Genomic DNA, 18,162 nt, shown 5'->3' with positions numbered 1-18,162 from the left:
CCCCCGCAAAAAGCAGCAAAAGGGTTGAGCAGAGGCGGGGGCGGTTCTACAGAAGCCCAGGGCTGTGTGTGAAGCCCTGGCTGGCTCAGCTCCTTCCTTGCTGCGACGTGGCCAGGACACTGCTCACCTAAACCGCGGTCTGGGCTGAACCCTGCCCTGTGCCAAGCCAGCCACCCTCCAGCACCTATCTGCCGTATCTAACAAGGATGCCCAGCTGCTCTGCCTTTGGGCTCTTCCGGTGTCTCCAGCAGCTCTGAACACGCCTGCAGGGCCTCCCAGCCTTCCTCACTGCGCCCTCTCTCTTCCCCTCTGGAAAACCATTCTTGCCAAAAGCTTCAGCTCAGCTAATCTTCTAACCCTTCTCCCTGCCACGAGGCCCAGGATTCTCTAACCAGCCATGGCCACTCTGGGCATCTCCAAAGCCCGACTCCACTCTGGAGCCCTGCAGGCCACGTGGGCAGAATCAGCTGTCTCCGTGTCTTCCCATGCATCCTCACCCTGTCACAGCCAAGCTCCCTAAGGGCCAGCGGCTGCTTCCTCACCTTCCCCTGGGCCTCGCACAGAATGCTCAGTGGTGCTTGGCTCAAGCCTGTTGTTTCTGAGGCCCTTTTGCTCACTTCCCTGTTCTTGGCTTTGCTGACCGGAAGCTGGGGTTGCCAGCTAAGAGAAGTTTTATTTAGTTGCTTTTCCTGAACAAGAGGAACTAAATGCAAACATAGCAACACTTAAATTACCCAGAAGATTCTGAAAATGGGACAAGAATGTCTTTTGGTTATCCAGAAGATACCCTTCTTTAAAATCTTTTAAAAACAGCAGCCCCTTTCTCGCCTTGCTCGTAACACCATATTTCAAGTTACTAACTCAGAGATGCCACGAGATCTGACTGCTCCATCTGTAACCCTCCGAGACCCACAGCTGTCAAAGGCACAGGAGGGGCTTGTGTCAGCGCAAGTAAGCCTGCCTCCGGGCTTTGGTCATTTTCTTTCTCCAGAACGTGAACCTCAGAAAAAGACCCCACACTTCCTTGCTAGCACCTCGGAGCTCTGCCTCCCAGGCTCTGCTCCATCCTCTCCAGCAGTGGAGTGACCTGTACACAGCAACCTGGAGGGGAAGGGGAGCCGCTGGCACGGGACCCACCAGGACGAGAGTCCCACCACTCGGGCAAGACCATCGAACTCCCCCCTTGGAATTTGGGCACTGGGAGAACACTGTCCTGTCCCAAACACAGAACAAGCGACACAGTCCAGCTGCAGCTGATCAACATCAGGAAGGCAAGCCCAGCGCCGACGGTCAAGTGAACTTAATTGAAGCCGATGATTCAGGATCTGGCCTGAATTAGCCTCCGGACAGCTCCGATGAGCTCAGGCCAGAGCGAGCTTGCTCAGGAACCAGCGCCCCTGGATGCCCGTTACTGCCTTGGGAACATCCTCCCGTTAATGAAGATCAGCGGGTGTGCCAAGAGCTCATCTTGCAGAAAAATCGAAATAAAAACTGGGAAGGAGAATTAAGCCAACCCTACTTGCATAATAAAAAGAGCCACAGAGAATAAATCAAGGGTAAATACATTAAGGCATTCACACACCACCATCTGTTTCAAGTTAAACCAGTCACAGCGGAGGAAAAAACCCAGGTTTGTTAGCGTGATTTTATATTACGCTTTGCTTCAACATTTCCATAATTTACACACAAATCTGAGCACAGCACTGATTAAAGACACATGCATGGTCTGATTATCTACCTGCCAGAAGTATTTCCACGTCCGTTGCAGAACCACTTCTTGCTGGTATTACAGTAAACCACGCAGGCAGGATCGTGTATTCCACAGTAACTAAAAAATCAAAACAGCGACAGTTACAGCTGGAAGCTTGCTCTCTGGTTTTCATTTGGCAAGATGTGAAATTCTTTCCTCTGACAACATTTTTAAGTTCTTCATTAAACACATACTCAACCCCAACAATCCCAGTAACCAAATCAAACCAGTTAACCAGGGCTTCTCAAATCCAAGAATGCAGGGAAGGGGTTGGGTATGTGGCAGAAGCTCCGAGGGGATAAGGAGCAAAGCCACCTCCAAGGAGAGTCCTGCTGGAAGGAGGCCTCACTCCTCCAGGGCCATTCTAGTCCCCGTTCTTTGGCCTGAAATTCAGGAATCCAGCCTCAGACCCAGTGGTCATGGTGAACTCTGGGCTCCAGCAGAGGGCACTGTGCTCCCAGGGAGCTGGGCACAGACCCTGCAGCGGCAGCGCCCTGAAGCTCAGGCCCCGAAGCCCAAGCGAGGAGCCTCGGGAGAGCCTCACCCCACCACTGGCTGTGGTTTTCTGAAAATCCACATACCAAACCCAAAAATGCTAGCTCCCCAGAGCTGCACCAGGACTTATGGCCATCTCTGTGTGTTAAGAGAACACAATTATATACACGAAAACATCTGTAAATGAGAATGAGTTAAGAGCTGAGATGCAGGAAAGAGTGCCTGCCCACCAAGCCTAGCGAAGAGCAGCCTCAGTCCCGGAGCGCTGGGCAGCACGCGGGCGAGGAGCTGCAGGGAGGGCCCCAAGTGGGTGCCCACAGACAGGCAGGGCTCAGGCCCAAACCTGCCGTGACTGTCGCTCAGGCTGGAGTGCAGTGGTGCGATCTCGGCTCACTACAACCTCCGCCTCCCGGGTTCATGTCATTCTCCTGCCTCAGCCTCCCAAGTAGCTACCTGGGACTACAGGCGCCCGCCACCATGCTTGGCTAATTTTTTGTATTTTTAGTGGAGACAGGGTTTCACCGTGGTAGCCAGGATGGTCTCGATCTCCTGACCTCGTGATCTGCCCACCTCGGCCTCCCAAAGTGCTGGGATTACAGGAGTGAGCCACCGTGCCTGGCCAAAACCTTCTCCCCTCTTCTAATCTACATTTCCTCACTTGTGTGTCACAAAAATACAGAAATAAGCCTCAACAAGGGACGATCCCACTCGAGATGAGAATTCTAAATTTGTCAACATGCAGGTCTATCCACTAACTACTGTCTTCACATCCAATTCTCCAGGCATGGCCAAGGCAGCGGGAGGCAGGGATGCCCCAGAACCCTGCAGCAACTGCTTTGTGAGGGTATCTCAGCTGCTCCACTCACCCTCCCACCCCAGATGCTCACCCAATGCCATGACAAATTCTTTCTATGAGGGAGTGAGCAGGTACCAGGCAATGCGCCCAGGGTCTGAGGAGGCCAAAGGAAGGAAAACTTTTCCCACCAGCTGGTGAATTCAGGGTGTCGGAGGTTGCTGAGCCCACCTCCTGACCGGTAACAGGCCTTGGCTGTGCACACGGCCTGAGCAATTTCCTTACTCCCAAGGACACCGCCACCCAGAGTCACAGCACAAGGGCGCCACCCTGTACCTGGGAGGTGAGTGTCCCAGGCCCGTGCCAGAGGCACCCACCTGTCCAGCACATGCCCAGGCCCAGCTGAGCCCAGCTCACCTGCAGGCGTGTATGGGGAGGTCCTTCGTGTAATAGGTGTCTTCTTCATCTTCCTCGAAGTTCAACTCAGCCAACAACTGGCTGGTCTTGGCTACACTGTCGTCCACAGCCCCGTTCTGCAGGATGCCTTCGGGCCCAACCTGCAGCAGAATGCAGTGTCACCTGAGTGAGGCTGCAGCTTCCAGGACTCAGTGCAGAAGAACCAGCCTCGATGACTCTGGTGTGACACCCTGGCCTCATCTCTGCTTTGAGACAGTTTCCCTTGTTCTGACTGGATTTCACTCTTCTCTAGCAAACCTACCTGGCCAAAAAAGGGCCACTGGTGGCCTCCTGCACCTCCCGGTCCCCCACACAGCTGGTCTAACCCCCGCCTAGCCACAGAGCCACGTCCATGCCCACGACCAGGATGCTTAGGAAGATGCTTCTTTCCCATGACTGAGGACCACAAGGAGCAGGGTAACTTTTACAGACTGACAGCAGTGTGCCCTGAGGACAGCTTCATGATGCCAGACCCACCACAGTGTAAGGCTCATCAAACACTACGTAGCTGCCACCCATGCGGATGTGGAAATGTCACCGGCCACATCCACCGCCACCTCACCCTCCCCATCCCTTCAAGGCAGCCCTCTCCTGAGGATGAAGTAGAAACTGAACACTGAGATACCCTTGGTAACCGAGGCCACACCCTCACTGAAGGCGCCTCTTCTATGTTCAGCAAAGGTAGACAGCGCATGGCTCTAAGTCATCAGGCCACAACTGCACAGGATACCTGCAAGGAGACCACACAGCCACTGGGGCTCCTCATGCCGCTCCCAAGTACCAGCACCTCAAATGACATGGCCAACAGTCCCTGGCATGGCCCCCATAGGCCACCTAACCCCACCACGGGGTCAGGCAGCGGGAGCACTGTGTCATGGCAGAACACAAGGTGGCACAAAATTAAGGGCCAGGGAGGAGTGATGGGAGCTCCCCTAGGGACGGCACCAAATCTCCCACTGCCAGTCCCAGCACCCCAGACAGCCCCTCGGCCTAATGCCCTTGCTGTGTGATGCAGCACCTGTGCGAGCCTAGGGACAGGTGCTCATGGGGAGCAGCACCCCACAGAGGCCCCTCCAGCCCGCCTGGCTGGGGTGCATGGGCACGTGCTACCTGCAGGCACAGATGCACACTGGGCCCAATGCTGCCCTGCAGTGATCTGGTCACAACATAAGCTGACTTCTGGGTTAACTTCTCCCTTCACTCTCTGAAAAGTTTCAAGATAAAACATTAATTTCAAAAATATATTTGACCCTAGGAACTATCATGAAATGAGCTAAAACAGCAGTAGGGGACAGTGCCTGGCACAGAGAAGTTCCACAGCCCACGCCGGGGGACATGATGGGTGAAGGACAAGAGGGTCATCATCTTCAGCTGGCACAGAGCCACTCCAATAAAGTCCTTTGAGGCTGTCAACTTATCCCCTCACCAGGGAGGCTCTGGAGGGGCAAGGCCTCCCTGTACCCATCCCAGGCATTCACCAAGAAGCAGCTCCTCGGCAGGGCGGATCACCTGAGGTCAGGAGTTCGAGACCAGCCTGGCCAACATGGTGAAACCTCGTTTTTACTAAAAAGGCAAAAAAAAAAAAATTAGCTGGACGTGGTGGCACGTGCCTGTAATCTCAGCTACTTGGGAGGCTGAGACAGGAGAATTGCTTGAACCCAGGAGGCGCAGGTTGCAGTGAGCTGAGACCGTGCCACTGCACGCTCCACCTTGGGCAACAAGAGCAAAACTCCATCTCAAAAAAAAAAAAAGAAAAAAGAAAAACCCAAACCCCCTACCCCCAAAAAAAAGCAGCTCCTCCCATCACCTCTGCTCCGGACACAGTATTTAAAGACGTATCCTAGAATTCCCACTTCCTAGTCATACACGAGGCCCCAGAGCTGGAGTCTCTAACTCCTTTAGTTCTGGATGTGAACCTAGCTACGACTAAAACCACATCCTGGAAGTCCATCTAAGAGCTGTACAGGGGCTTTCTGCCCAGAGACACACTCCAGAACTCAGACCGTGCATCAGGGCAGCACAACAGTAGGTCACTTCAAGGCTAGGAATGGTGGCTCACACCTGTCATCCCAACACTTTGGGAGGATCGCTTGAGCCCGGGAGTTCTCAAGACCAGCCTGGGCAACACAGCCAAGATCCTGTCTCCACAAAAAAATACACAAACGAGCCAGGTGTGGTGGCGCACACTTGTAGTCCCAGCTAATCAGGAGGTTGAGGCCGGAGGATTGCTTGACCCCAGCAGGTCAAGGCCGCTGTGAGCTATGATGGTACCACTGAACTTTAGCCTGAGCAACAGACCAAGACCCTGTCTCTCTTAACAACAACAACACACACACACACACACACACACACACAAGCCTGGCCAACATGGCAAAACCCCATCTCTACTAAAAATACAAAAGATTAGCTGGGTATGGTGATGCGCACCTCTAATCCCCGTGCAGGAGAATCGCTTGAACCCAGGAGGCGGAGGTTGCAGTGAGCCGAGATCACACCACTGCACTCCAGCCTGAGTCACAGAGCAAGACTCTGTCTCAAAAAAAAAAAAAAAAAAAAAAAAAAAAGAAAGTCACTTCATTCCCACAGACGAAAACCACAGAAATTCAAAAACTCAAAAATCCCCCCAAATGTGCCATCATAAACTCTTAGGCCACAGACATCTACTCCAACATTTGCACCACTGTCTGCATTTGCCAGCACCCAGGCCTTGCACCTGCTGTTCCCTCAGCCTCAGGGTGAGGTCCACAGGGTGCCTCTCAGGCAGGCATCCTCTGACCCCACCTCAAGGCCCCCGTGGGGCACTGTCTGTCCTGCTCCCTGCCATGAGCCCAGCACCTAGATGGAGCCTGCACCCCAGGAGGCCCTCAACATTGTTGGCTAAAGGCCAAGCTCAAAAGGCAAAGCAGCTCATTCCTGATTCTCTAATTCCAAGGCTTAAATAAAAGAGAGGGCAGGAGGCCAGGCGTGATGGCTCATACCTGTAATCCCAGCACTCTGGGAGGCCAAGGCAGGAGGATCTTGAGCCCAGGGTTCGAGAATAGCCTGGGCAAGATAGTGAGGCCCCATCTCTATTTAAATTTTTTTTTTTTTGAGACGGAGTTTCACTCTCGTTGCCTACGCTGGAGTGCAATGGCGCAATCTCGGCTCACCGCAACCTCTGCCTCCCGGGTTCAAGCAATTCTCCTGCCTCAGCCTCCCAAGTAGCTGGGATTACAGGCATGCGCCACCACGCCTATTTTTAGTAGAGACAGGGTTTCTCCATGTTGGTCTGGCTGGTCTCGAATTCCCAACCTCAGGTGATCCACCCACCTTGGCCTCCCAAAATGCTGGGATTATAGGTGTGAGCCACTGCACCCAGCACCCCCCCAAATTTTTTTTAATTAAAAAAATTGTAAAAGAAAAAAAGGGGAGGGAATAGGAAGTTCACCACACCCTCAGAGTGATGACTGCCAAGAAGCTGCAGGATCTCTGAGCCCTCTCAAGGCAGAGGGTTGCCAGGAGGTCTGGCCCCCAAACTGGAAGGATTCTGCCCTGATATTTCCTCTAACTTATTTTGAAAAATTCCAAAGCTACAGAAATCTGACCCCCACACCCCTCCAGCTGGACACTCTCCATCACATCCCCCTGCACTCCGACTCCCCTTGCTCTCACACACTTATCTTTTCCTGACCCATTTCAGAGTGGCCGGCCCCGGGGGAGGGCTTTCTCCACATCCCCACAAAACAGCTGGCTCATGAGCGCACCCAGCCTGCCACACTGTTGGTTAATACACATTCACCCATCACCCCAATGTCTTCATAACGTCTTTTACAGGTTTTTAAAAATCCAAGTCCCAGTTAATGACTGCACGTGATTTGTGATGTCTCTTTAGCCACCTTTAATCTATTAGTTTGAACCACGTGAAACTGCTAGGAGTTGACCATCTTTCACATAGTCCCACCACCCGACACAGCGGTCCCCAGGCTCTCCATTCCTTTACTTTTTTGAGACAGGGTCTTGCTCTGCCACCTAGGCTGGAGTGCGGTGGTAGAATCATAGCTCACTGCATCCTCAAACTCCTGAACTTAAAAGAGATCCTCTTGCCTCAGCGTCCCAAGTAGCTGAGACTACAGGTGTGCACAAAGCCTAGAAAGTTTTTTAATTTTTCAATATGTTGCCTAGGCTCACATTCGTTCTTCCCAAAGAGAAAGGGCCTCTTGCCTCCCCTCTCACCAATGGCACCTGTGTGGACTGGCAGACCCTTGTTCCAGCCAGGTGTGCTAGAGTCCGCGTGAGGTTCATTTCAACGGGCCGAGTGTGCAAGGCATCCCCAGCTCACCTCAGGCCGCCCCTGCCTTCCCAGCCCGGGGATCAGCCACTCTCCCAGGAGCCCACAGCCTGAGATGAAATCCACTCCACACCTTCAGCAAGAAGCTGAAGTGTGACAATGAGGGGTTCAGTCCAGAAGGTGCACACCTCACAGGACAACAACCCAGGCCAGACTGCAGCTTGGCGAGATGAAAAGCAGCGGGAGAGGCCGCTCGGAAAGCAGGGCCCAGAGACAGCCATCATCTCAACAGCGGACCTCCAGGATCCCAGGAAAGAATCTGCTGTGGAGAGAGGCCAACTGTCCCTACGTATCGGACAATCGTGAAAAGCCATTGCTGACGCTGCTTGTGTGATAACGGCGCTGCAGCTATTCAGGATAGGCACCCTTTTCTGCTTCTAGAAATGCATACTACATACTGCAGGTCAAAATGGCAGAGTATCGCCAATTCACAGGGCTCCAGCTCAGACACAAAGGTGAAAGGACACAAAAGACTTGCTTTAAAAACACACACCAGTGAAGAAAAAAAAAGAAAACAGGGAGAAGAAAACCTTCACAACTGTCTCATCAGGGAGACGGAGGCACAGGGCTCACCAGCTCTTGTATGTTAGAGAATTCATCGTAGACGTTTCTACACGGAGGATGCAGCAGGGCTGCAAGCTATGCGCATGGATCCCCGTACTGAAAAAGAGGTGAGGACGGTGCAGGCAGCGCAGCTCTGACCAAATACCTCTGCCTAGGATCTGCAACCCCCTCTCCCGGGGCCGCCAGGAGCCTGCACTCGCTCTGCAAGGAGCTGATGCTTCAGGAAGATGCCATGCTCACCGTCGCAAGGGCTCTCCAGAGCCCAACGAGCCACCCTTACACATCTAGACACCATCCTGGCAAAGGCCCACGGGACCTGAGAAGCCCGGCTGGGTTACCCGGCTCTTAAGCTGCTATTCGACCAACACAGAAAAAGGCACAAGGACCTGCGGCCAGCCACCGGACTCCAGGACCCAGCAGCCCTCCATGTATCAGAGAAAGCAGAACTTTGCTCTCATAGGTATGTGCTCCAGCAAGGAGAGTTCAAGGCCATGAACCCTCCAGAGCCCCGAACAGCACTGGTGCCAGGGCCCGGACCCACTCCTCCCACCAGCCCCTCCAGCCAGGCCCCTCGGCCCTGAATGCCACAGAGCACAGCTGGGTGTCACGGCCCTTCTCTGCCAAGCTAGACTATCCCGACCACCATGAAAGCACTCTCACCACCGTGACAAGCACAAACTGCCCCTCAGTTGTGAGCTGCTGCCCAGCATGTGCCCTTTAGCTTCCTTGCAGCCGCTCTGGGGAGGCCTCTCCCTCTCACAAGGCCCTCAGGACAGTGCCTCCCCAGCGGAGAGAGCCCCGGCTCAGCCTGGGGAATTATGGACCCTGATGAGACCACAGGAAGGAGCTGGAGCTGCTTTTTAAGTCTGTGGCTTCTTGTGAGGACTGGGAGGGGGCAGCCGGTACCCTGGCAGTTCCCACAGGCACACACACTTACACACTTACTCATGCATACACACATGTACACACACAGCCCTGACCCCGGTGTCCTCCGTCTCCACTGCCCCGTGGCCCCTCCATCCATTCGGGGTCCAACCTGGGCCACACTGCCCAACCTCCAACACCACAGCCCCTCCCCTAACCCCCACCACTGCCATCTCAGAGCCCTCCTCCCAGCCTTGGTCAAGGCACCCCAGCAGCTCCTAAAGGCTCCAGGACACAGCCCGGCCCCTGCCCTGGCCCCACTGGCCCCACATCCACCCTCCCTCCTTCTAGGCAAAGTGCTGTGCCCACCCCTCTGCCTGGCAGGTACAGCTTCTGAACAACTCCAGAGGCGCCATTCTCACAGGCTTTCCCTTAGCAGGGGAGCCCACTCCTACTCCTGGGGCCCTCACAGCACCCTGGCCAGGCGGCAGGTGCTGTCCTCTAACAGTGCAACTGCGGGGGTCAAAGGCTTCACTCTCCCTCTGCTGGCCTCACTGCCCTCAGTCCCACAAGCACAGCAAGGCCAGGAAGTAAGAAAACAGCAGGGGATGGCTGAAGTCCAGGGCCAGGCTGAAGAGGTTGCCCGGCAGCTCGCAGAGGGTGCAAAAGTTAACAGACACGGGGCTCAAAGGTGGGGGAGCATGGGGCCAGGGCTTGGCCATGTTTCTGACCTCCCCAGGGCAGGGCTCAGTCTGAGGCGGTGGACACACCTCCCTAACGGGTGACCTTGGGCATGAGCACATGGTCTGACAAGGGGTGGTGGGGAGGGAGCGGAAAGGAGCGAAAGAGAAATCAGAGACAGCAAGGCACTGCTGTGGTGGCTGCCCAATTCCGTAAATTTACTAAAACAGCACTAAGTTCTATACTTAAAGGGGCCAGGTGTGGTGGCTCATGCCTGTAATCTCAGCACCTTGGAAGGCCAAGGTGGGCAGATCACCTGAGGTCAGGAGCTCCAGACCAGCCTGGCCAACATGGTGAAACCCCGTCTCTACTAAAAATACAAAAAAATTAGTTGGGCATGGTGGTGCGCACCTGTAATCCCAGCTACTCGGGAGGCTGAGGCAGGAAAATCACTTAAACCCGGGAGGCAGAGGTTGTAGTGAGCCAAGATCGCGCCACTGCACTCCAGCCTGGGCGACAGTGCGAGACTCCGTCTAAAAAGAAAAGAAGGGGGTTCCTTGGTAGGTCATCAGACTTCAATCAAGCAATGAGAGAAATGTGGTGGTAGCTGATGGTGGTAAGCTTTTGTGGTGGTGGTAGCTAGGCTGAGAGGGAACTCTTTTTTTGGTTAGTCCTGGTATAGTATTAGTCATAACCCCCCACCCCGTCATCCTGAATCCGGGTAATTAATTGTGATAAAAATAGAAACTGTTTCGTGTATTCACCACTAACTGTAAAGTGTCAGCTCAGGTCACTTTCACATAATCACTGGGAAACTCCTAACAATTTGAAAACACACTCAGTAAGTCTACTAAGGGGTAAGTGCTGACCAAACACTTGCCAACACTCCTCCAGGTAAATGGCATCTTATCTCCAATGTTCTGGCACCCTAAAACCACACCTGGGCTACCAGAGGATTCAAAAAGCCAAAATGAAGTCATGAGCATTTTTTTTTTTTAAGATGGAGTTTTGCTCTTGTTGCCCAGGCTGGAGTACAATGGCACGATCTCAGCTCACCGCAACCTCCACCTCCCGGGTTCAAGCGATTCTGCTGCCTCAGCCTCCCAAGTAACTGGGGTTACAGGCATGCGCCACCACACCCAGCTAATTTTGTATTTTTAGTAGAGACAGGATTTCTCCATGTTGGTCAAGCTGGTCTGGAACTCCTGACCTCCGGTGATTCGCCTGCCTCTGCCTCTCAAAGTGCTGAAATTACACGCGTGAGCCACCAAGCCCGGCCTGGATTTTCTTCTTTTTATTAAGACAAGGTCTCACTCTGTCACCCAGGCTGGAGTGCAGTGGTGCGATCATGGACATTTTGCCCAGGCTGGTCTCAAACTCCTGAGCTCAAATGATCTGCCTGCCTCAGCCTCCCAAAGTACTGGGATTACAGGCATGGGCCATTGTGCCCAGCTACATGTGCAAATTTTAAACTCACCACTTTTCGGAACCCAAGACTGTATGGAACTCACCCCGCCTTTGTCATAATCTCAGGGCTCAGCAGAAGATGGTGTGTTCACCTGGACAGTCAAGGATAGGTCAGGACAATGGCTTTGAAGACAAAGTAGCAACTTTCTATCCTGAGTATTTTACCACTTCAAAAGGAAAAGTGAGCCCAGGTTTACACACTCAGAGAAGTGGAGGCAATACAGAGAAGTCTGGCAGGAGGAGAGTGAGGGCTGGACGACAGGTCGGCTAGGAGCTTTAGCTAGTTGTCCCTTACGATCCAGAAAGACAGCATGTTTTTCCTGGGGAAACAACTCATGCACTCAGAGTAAAATCCCAGTACGAGATGACTATTCAGCTGTGACTCCCACAGGCTACCAGGAGTGGAGACGGAACAGGCAGTGCAGACCTCACCTGAGGATGAAGGAACAAAGTGGGACCAGTACCAAGCAGCATCTATCTACAAGGTCACCCAGAGCACCTGCACAAAAACATGCGTGTTGCTGCCTAAAAGGTCTGTACCTACCCACAGACCTCATACTTTCAGGTGAGCTAAGAAAAGCAACTCAAACCAATAGGCACACATTTTTCCCACTGAATGTACACACTGCTTTGTTTACCCATTCATCTGCTGATGGCCACTGGGGCTGCTTCCGGTTTGGGGTTCTCATGAAGAGATGCTGTCAGCATTTGGCGCAGCCCTACGTACACACACCTTCATCTCTGCTAGGGCACAGGTAGGTGTATGGCATGAGAGTTCCAGGCAGCACTTTCGCCAGGCTCAATGGCTCACTCTGTAATTCCAACACTTGGGAGGCCTGAGGTGAGAGGATCTCTTGAGCCCAGGAGTTCAAGACCAGCCTGGGTAACAATGGCAAAACCCCATCTCTACAAAAAAAGAAAAATCAGCCAGACGTGGTGGCACACACCTGTAGTCCCAGCTACTTGGGAGGCTGAGGTGGAAGGATCGCTTGAGCCCAGGAGGTCGAGGCTGCAGTGACCCATGATCACGCCACTGCACTACAGCCTGGGTGACAGAATGAGACTTTGCCTTAAAACAAAAACAAAAAACCCAAGTAGCACTTTCAGCCTTTTAAAAAAAGTATGCCAGGCTGGGCGCAGTGGCTCACGGCTGTAATCCCAGCACTTTAGGAGGTAGAGGAGGGCGGAACACGAGGTCAGGAGATCAAGACCATCCTGACTAACATGGTGAAACCCTGCCTCTATAAAAATACAAAAAATTAGCCGGGCATGGTAGCACACACCTGTAGTCCCAGCTACTCGAGAGGCTAAGGCAGGAGAATCGCTTGAACCCAGGAGGTGGAGGTTGCCGTGAGCCAAGATTGTGCCACTGCACTCCAGCCTAGGCAACAGAGCGAGACTCTGTCTCCAAAAAAAAAAAAAAAAAAAATGGGTGGATAGTGGTATCTCCCTGACTTTTCTTTCCAGTTTCATTGAGGCGTAACTGACATACCATAAGCTGCAAATGTTTAATGTGCCATTTTAGAAACTGACATACATCAATGTACTTAAACACCCATAAAACTATCACTACAATCACGATAATAAAAACATCCATCACCCCCAAGTTTCCTGTGCCCTTTGTCACCTGCCTCCCCTTTCCCACCTTTCTGTCCAGCCACCACTGGTCTGCTTTCTATTGCTGCAGGCTAGCTGGCAATTTCTAGAATTTTTTTATGAATTAAATCATATGATGAATGACACATACAAAAAAGTAATTATTATGAGACACATCCATGTTGTTGCAGGTATCAATAGTTTGTTCCTTCTTAATACTGAGCAGTATTTCCAACTCTTAAGAGTTTCACTCTAGTTCCCGTTTGGAGGATGCAGGGCAGAAGCTACAGTCAAGAGGAAATATTCCAACCAGGCAGACCAAAAGGCTTGTAACACCAGCTATTATGCAAAGGACTTCTGAAATTACCTTCACTGTCCTGGGAGCAGGAGAAGTGGCAGCAGAGAAGGGCCCAGGAAAAGGTCAGATGCTCGAAAACTGTCCCTGTATCTTAAGGACACTTGGCAATACTGTGTCAGCGCTTTTCATCCCAGGATCTCAAGGGCTTTGATAAATATCAGTTTCATTTCATAAACCAGAAAAGGAATGTTATCTGAACCAGCTCTGAGTGCAGGGAGTCACCCCTGCTGCCACTTTCCCATCCCGGTGGGGACACACTGTCTTTCAACACACATTAAGGGAAAACCAACTGCACAAAACCAGTTCAGGTAGGGTTGGTATGGAAAGTGGCTACACACTGGAAAACAGTCTTGCAGTTACTGAAACCATTAAACCCAAGGTTACTACGCGGCCCAGCAGGTCTATAAACACATCCACGCAGAAACCCGTACACTCATGGCCACAGCAGTGCTATTCACAAAAGCCAAGAGGTGGAAACAACCCAAATGTCCATCAACAGATGACGAGATAAACAAAACATGGTCCATCCATCTGGACCATTCCACCCATGGAATATTACTCAGCCTTAAAAAGGAATGAAATGCTGGCCAGGTGCGGTGGCTCACGCTTGTAATCCCAGCACTTTGGGAGGCCGAGGCAAGTGGACCACATGGTCAGGAAATCAAGACCATCTGGCCAACATGGTGAAACCCCGTCTCTACTAAAAATACAAAAATTAGCCGGGGCATGGTGGTGTTGCACCTGTAATCCCAGCTACTGGGGAGGCTGAGGCAAGAAAATCGCTTGAACCTGGGAGGCGCAGGTTGCAGTGAGCCAAGATCACGCCACTGCACCCCAGCCTGGGCAACAGAGCGAGACTCTGTCTCAAAAAAAAAAAGGAATGAAATGATGACACATACCACAGCGTGGATGAACCTCGATCAGGTTCATTTTCCTGAATGCTCGGCCAGGGAACAGCTACGAAGCTCACCTTGTAGCTACTTCTCACACATCACGCAGAGTGAAAGGAGCCAGACACAAAACACCATATATGATATGATTCCGTTGATGTGAAATGCCCAGAACAGGCACATCTTGAGACAGAAAGCAGGTGAGTGGTTGCCAGGGGCTGTGGAGGTAGGACGGATGGGCTAAGGGGTGCAGGGTTTATTTCTGGGGTGACAAAAATGTTCTAAAGTTTACTGTGGTAATGGCTGCACAACTCTGAATATACTAAATAAAAGCTGCCGAACTGTACACTTTATATGGGTAAATTGTATGTTGTGGCAAGTGAATTCTATTTCAATAAAGCCGCTAAGCAAAAGTGACTGCAGGGCACTTGACAGCTGATAGCCACTTCCCCAGTAAAATAAAAATTAAAAAAGCAGAATAAGAGTTTCCAGGAGCCCCCAACTTAACAGCTGGTTACACGGCCAACTCCTGAGGACAAACAGGGAAAGTCTTCCCAAATATCTTAGCAGACACTGCCTTCAATCCACACAAGAGATAACTTTCTTCCGCTTTCCCTTGAATGATATTCATAGACTTCCTTGCCCCCAAATTCCGTTCTTCCCCTTGTGATGCAAAGGGGTGCCACTCCCATTCCCCACAAACAAATCCAAATTACAGGTAACAGGTGGGTGGGGCATCTGGGTCAATTAAAAGTAGCACAGGACAAACCCTCTGATGTCGTCAGAATTCTAGTGAGCTCAACTGCAATGTTTACCTCCAGGGGAGCGTTTTAATGCTCTCCTTTTGTACAGACCAGTGTGTTCAGGTGCAGGAAAAAAAAATCAATTGTTTCAACTGAAAGAGAAGGACATGCCCCACAATTAATCCCAAACGGAATGCCAGAAACAAAAGCAGAACTAAAGGCTGCCCCAGGTTTGCTGTTTTATGCTGGCTACAGTTAAAAGGATTCACAAGAAAATGATTACCTTTCACACCCAGCCAACCCCCCGATCCGCGCTGTCACGCTCATGGCTCACTGCTCCACAGAGATCTTTACCGAGTCTCCCCGACAGGCTGGACTTCAGATTACAGACAGCCTATACAGTCGACTCACACATGGATCTAGGTTTCCTTTATGTTTAAAAGGAATAAAAATCTAACTGCCACCCCCATTTCACAGCTGCGGAAGCAGAAAGGTCTACAGGGCATGAAAACTACAAGGAGGTGGGGCCTCCGCAGCTCAGGCTCCCTTCTTCAGGAGAACTCTCCTCTCTCCCTCCCTTCCTTCGCAAAATGTAAACAAAACTGAAAAAAACACCCATACGTGCACACCTGTTCTCCTCACACCCCACCTTCTATTTTAAGGAATATGGGGTTAGAATGAGTCAAATGTTTTTTGCTTCCATTAGGGGCTAAAAGAAAGCCCAAGTGGGTGGTCTACCCACGAGAGTGACTCAATCGACTACCACGTAAGCCCCCCATGCAAGGACAGGGTCTGAGCTCACTCTGGATGAGCAAGAAGTGGTTCCCCCAGTTCTGAAACACCAGCATATGCCAAGGGACACCTGTGCCAAGGTAAGCCTCGGAGCTTCTTCCTGTCGGAGCATTCAGGAAAATAAACCTGAGCGAGAGGTCAGGCACAAAGCAAGCCTAAGGTGAAAGCAACCTGAAATCCAGAGGGTGATGAGGACATTCCCCAGGACCCCGGTGCAACACGCGCCACCCCCTCCCAGCCCCTCTCCCACCCCAGGCAAGCAGCACCCAGGACCAGGAAATGCATGCCCGATACTTCTCCCAACCCAAGCCCCCATTTAAAATACCTAAGTAACCTTCTCCACATCCACATCATTAAAAATAAGTTTCCAACGTGGCAGACTCGTTTATGTAAAGCCATTATTGCTGTCTTATTGGAAGAACAAAACTCAAACCCAACTTTTCCAAGGCAAGAGTTGTGAAGTTATGTAACAGGTCGGTTTCAGCAACAGGCGATGCAAGAAAAAACAAAATACAACCTGCTTCCTGAATGATCTTATAAGCCAGCCAATATGTGCTCCTCCATGGGAGGCAAAAATTCTTCTCTGCCTCAACCTTCCGCTGGCCAGCGCCCCTATGCATGGGGAAAGTCGAACCTACGCTCCGTGACTGTGAAAGGTGGGGTGCCCAGATGGCTGCGACCACAGATGGGAGGTGGGACAGGCGGCCAGACCCACCAATGGGGAGACCGGGCGGGACCCCCGGACCAGGCCAGAGACAGGATTAGGGCAGGTCACCCTGGATACTCCCGGAAAGGGACTGAGGGAAGTCACTCAAGCTCCGGCCTGAGCAAGACCCGGCCCAGGTCGTAGGAGAACTCGAGGCAGAATACCGAGACCTGCGAAAGAGGGACCAGGGCAGGTCACCCTAGCCCGGATGGAATGGAAGAACTCAGATAAGTCAGGCGGCAGGTTACTCCAGGCCAGACTGGTTGTGGGACACAAGGCAGGTCAGCCCGGGCCCAGGAGGGGGAGCAAACCCAGCTGGGGTAAAGGAACAGGGTCAGGTTAGCTCGGACCCGAACGAAGTGGAGGACTCGAAGCAAGTCTGCCCGGCCCAGGAGTTGGGGGCCGAAGGAACTCAGCCAGGTCGCGGCCGGAGCGGGGGACCCGGGGCAGATCAGGCCAGGCCCGGGCAGATTGCAGGACCTGGGGCAGGTAAGCTCAGGCCGAGCCAGAGTAGGGGACCCGGGGCAGGTCGCCCCAGGCCCGGCCGCGATGGGGTACTCCGGGCAAACACAGGCCGGGCCCGAGGCGAGTTCGGGGCAGGTCTCAGGCGCCGAGGCCGGGCCCGGGCTTCCGGCGCCGCCATGTGCCGCTCACCTGCGCGTCGAGCTGTCCCGCCGCAGCGCCCGCGCCCGCGCCGCCCGGGCCTCCCGCGCCGCCACCGCCCGGGCCGCCGGGGCCGCCGGGGGGCGTCTGCGTCTGGCTAGGAAGAGTAAAGTCGGTGAACTCGAACTCGGAGCCCTGTGTGTCGGCGCCAAGCAGCTCGGCCTCCTCCGTGTCCAGGAAAGTGAGAGTCTGCGAGCTGGGCCCGTACGCCTCCACGCTCATGGTGCCTCCGGGTAGGGCCCTCGGGCCGGTTCCGCGCTGCACTCGAGCCCGCCGCCGCGCTGAGGCCTAGGCCGCAGGCCTCGGGTCGCTGCCGCTGTCGCCCCCGCGCGCCCGGAAAGGACCAAACCGCCTGCCCCGGCGCCAGCCGGACCGAGAGGTAACAGTGCCGAGCCGCCGCCGCTGCCGCCGAGCCCCTCCGCGCCTCAGCTCCCCTCGAAGCCGCCAGCCGCTCGCAGCCTAGAGCAGGAACTGCCGCCACCGCCGCCGTCGCCGTGCGCGTGCGCGAGCCCGACGCCGGCGGAAGCGCGCGCGCTCCTCGCGGACGCCTGGTGCCCAGCAGGAAGACGGGACGCGCACCGCGCACGCGCAGGGGGTGGGGCTTTCAACCGCCGTTGCGGCGGCAGCTCGAGGACTTGGTCGCGCACCAACTGCTAATCAGGGACGACCGGGCGGTTGGCGGTGTGGACTTGGTGGTCTGCACCTGTGGTCGCTGCGACGGTGTTTCGGTTTAATTGAGCGCTAGCCGAATACCCTACATAGGTGGTCTCGGAACGCCCAACTGGAGAGACTGGGCAGGGACGGTGCGCTCCCACTCCTGGCAAAAGCTGCTTGGAACTCAGTTTCCCCATCTGTAAAATGGAGGGTGCCTCGCACATAGTAGATGCTCCCTGTGCATTGGTTTAAAAAGGGAGTGGGGCTCGGCGCGGTGGTCACACCTGTAATCCCAACACTCAGAGGCTGAGGCGGGAGAACTGCTTGAACTCAGGAGTTCGAGACCAGCCTGGGAGACAGAGT

At 53.5% G+C, this 18,162-nt stretch overlaps 1 protein-coding gene across 2 annotated transcripts in view; it reads right to left on the bottom strand.

Annotated features, from left to right (window-relative positions):
• UPF1 (UPF1 RNA helicase and ATPase) overlaps positions 1 to 17,648 on the bottom strand; it is a 36,334-nt gene extending 18,686 nt beyond the window's left edge. For both annotated transcript variants that reach the window (XM_034945601.3, XM_034945602.3), the window contains exons 1-3: positions 17,137 to 17,648; positions 3,456 to 3,595; positions 1,739 to 1,828 (exon numbers count right to left, since the gene is read on the bottom strand). In XM_034945601.3, the coding sequence (XP_034801492.1) occupies positions 1,739 to 1,828; positions 3,456 to 3,595; positions 17,137 to 17,367 (461 nt within the window). In that variant the 5' untranslated portion in view covers positions 17,368 to 17,648. The remainder of the gene's footprint in view (positions 1 to 1,738; positions 1,829 to 3,455; positions 3,596 to 17,136) is intronic.
• Between the last annotated feature and the right edge of the window lie 514 nt (positions 17,649 to 18,162).

This window comes from Pan paniscus, chromosome 20 (assembly GCF_029289425.2).
Source record: "Pan paniscus chromosome 20, NHGRI_mPanPan1-v2.0_pri, whole genome shotgun sequence".
In the NCBI taxonomy this organism is placed as follows: Eukaryota; Metazoa; Chordata; class Mammalia; order Primates; family Hominidae; genus Pan; species Pan paniscus.
Note: the sequence above shows the minus strand (reverse complement) of the source record. Positions and strands in the feature narration are given on the sequence as shown.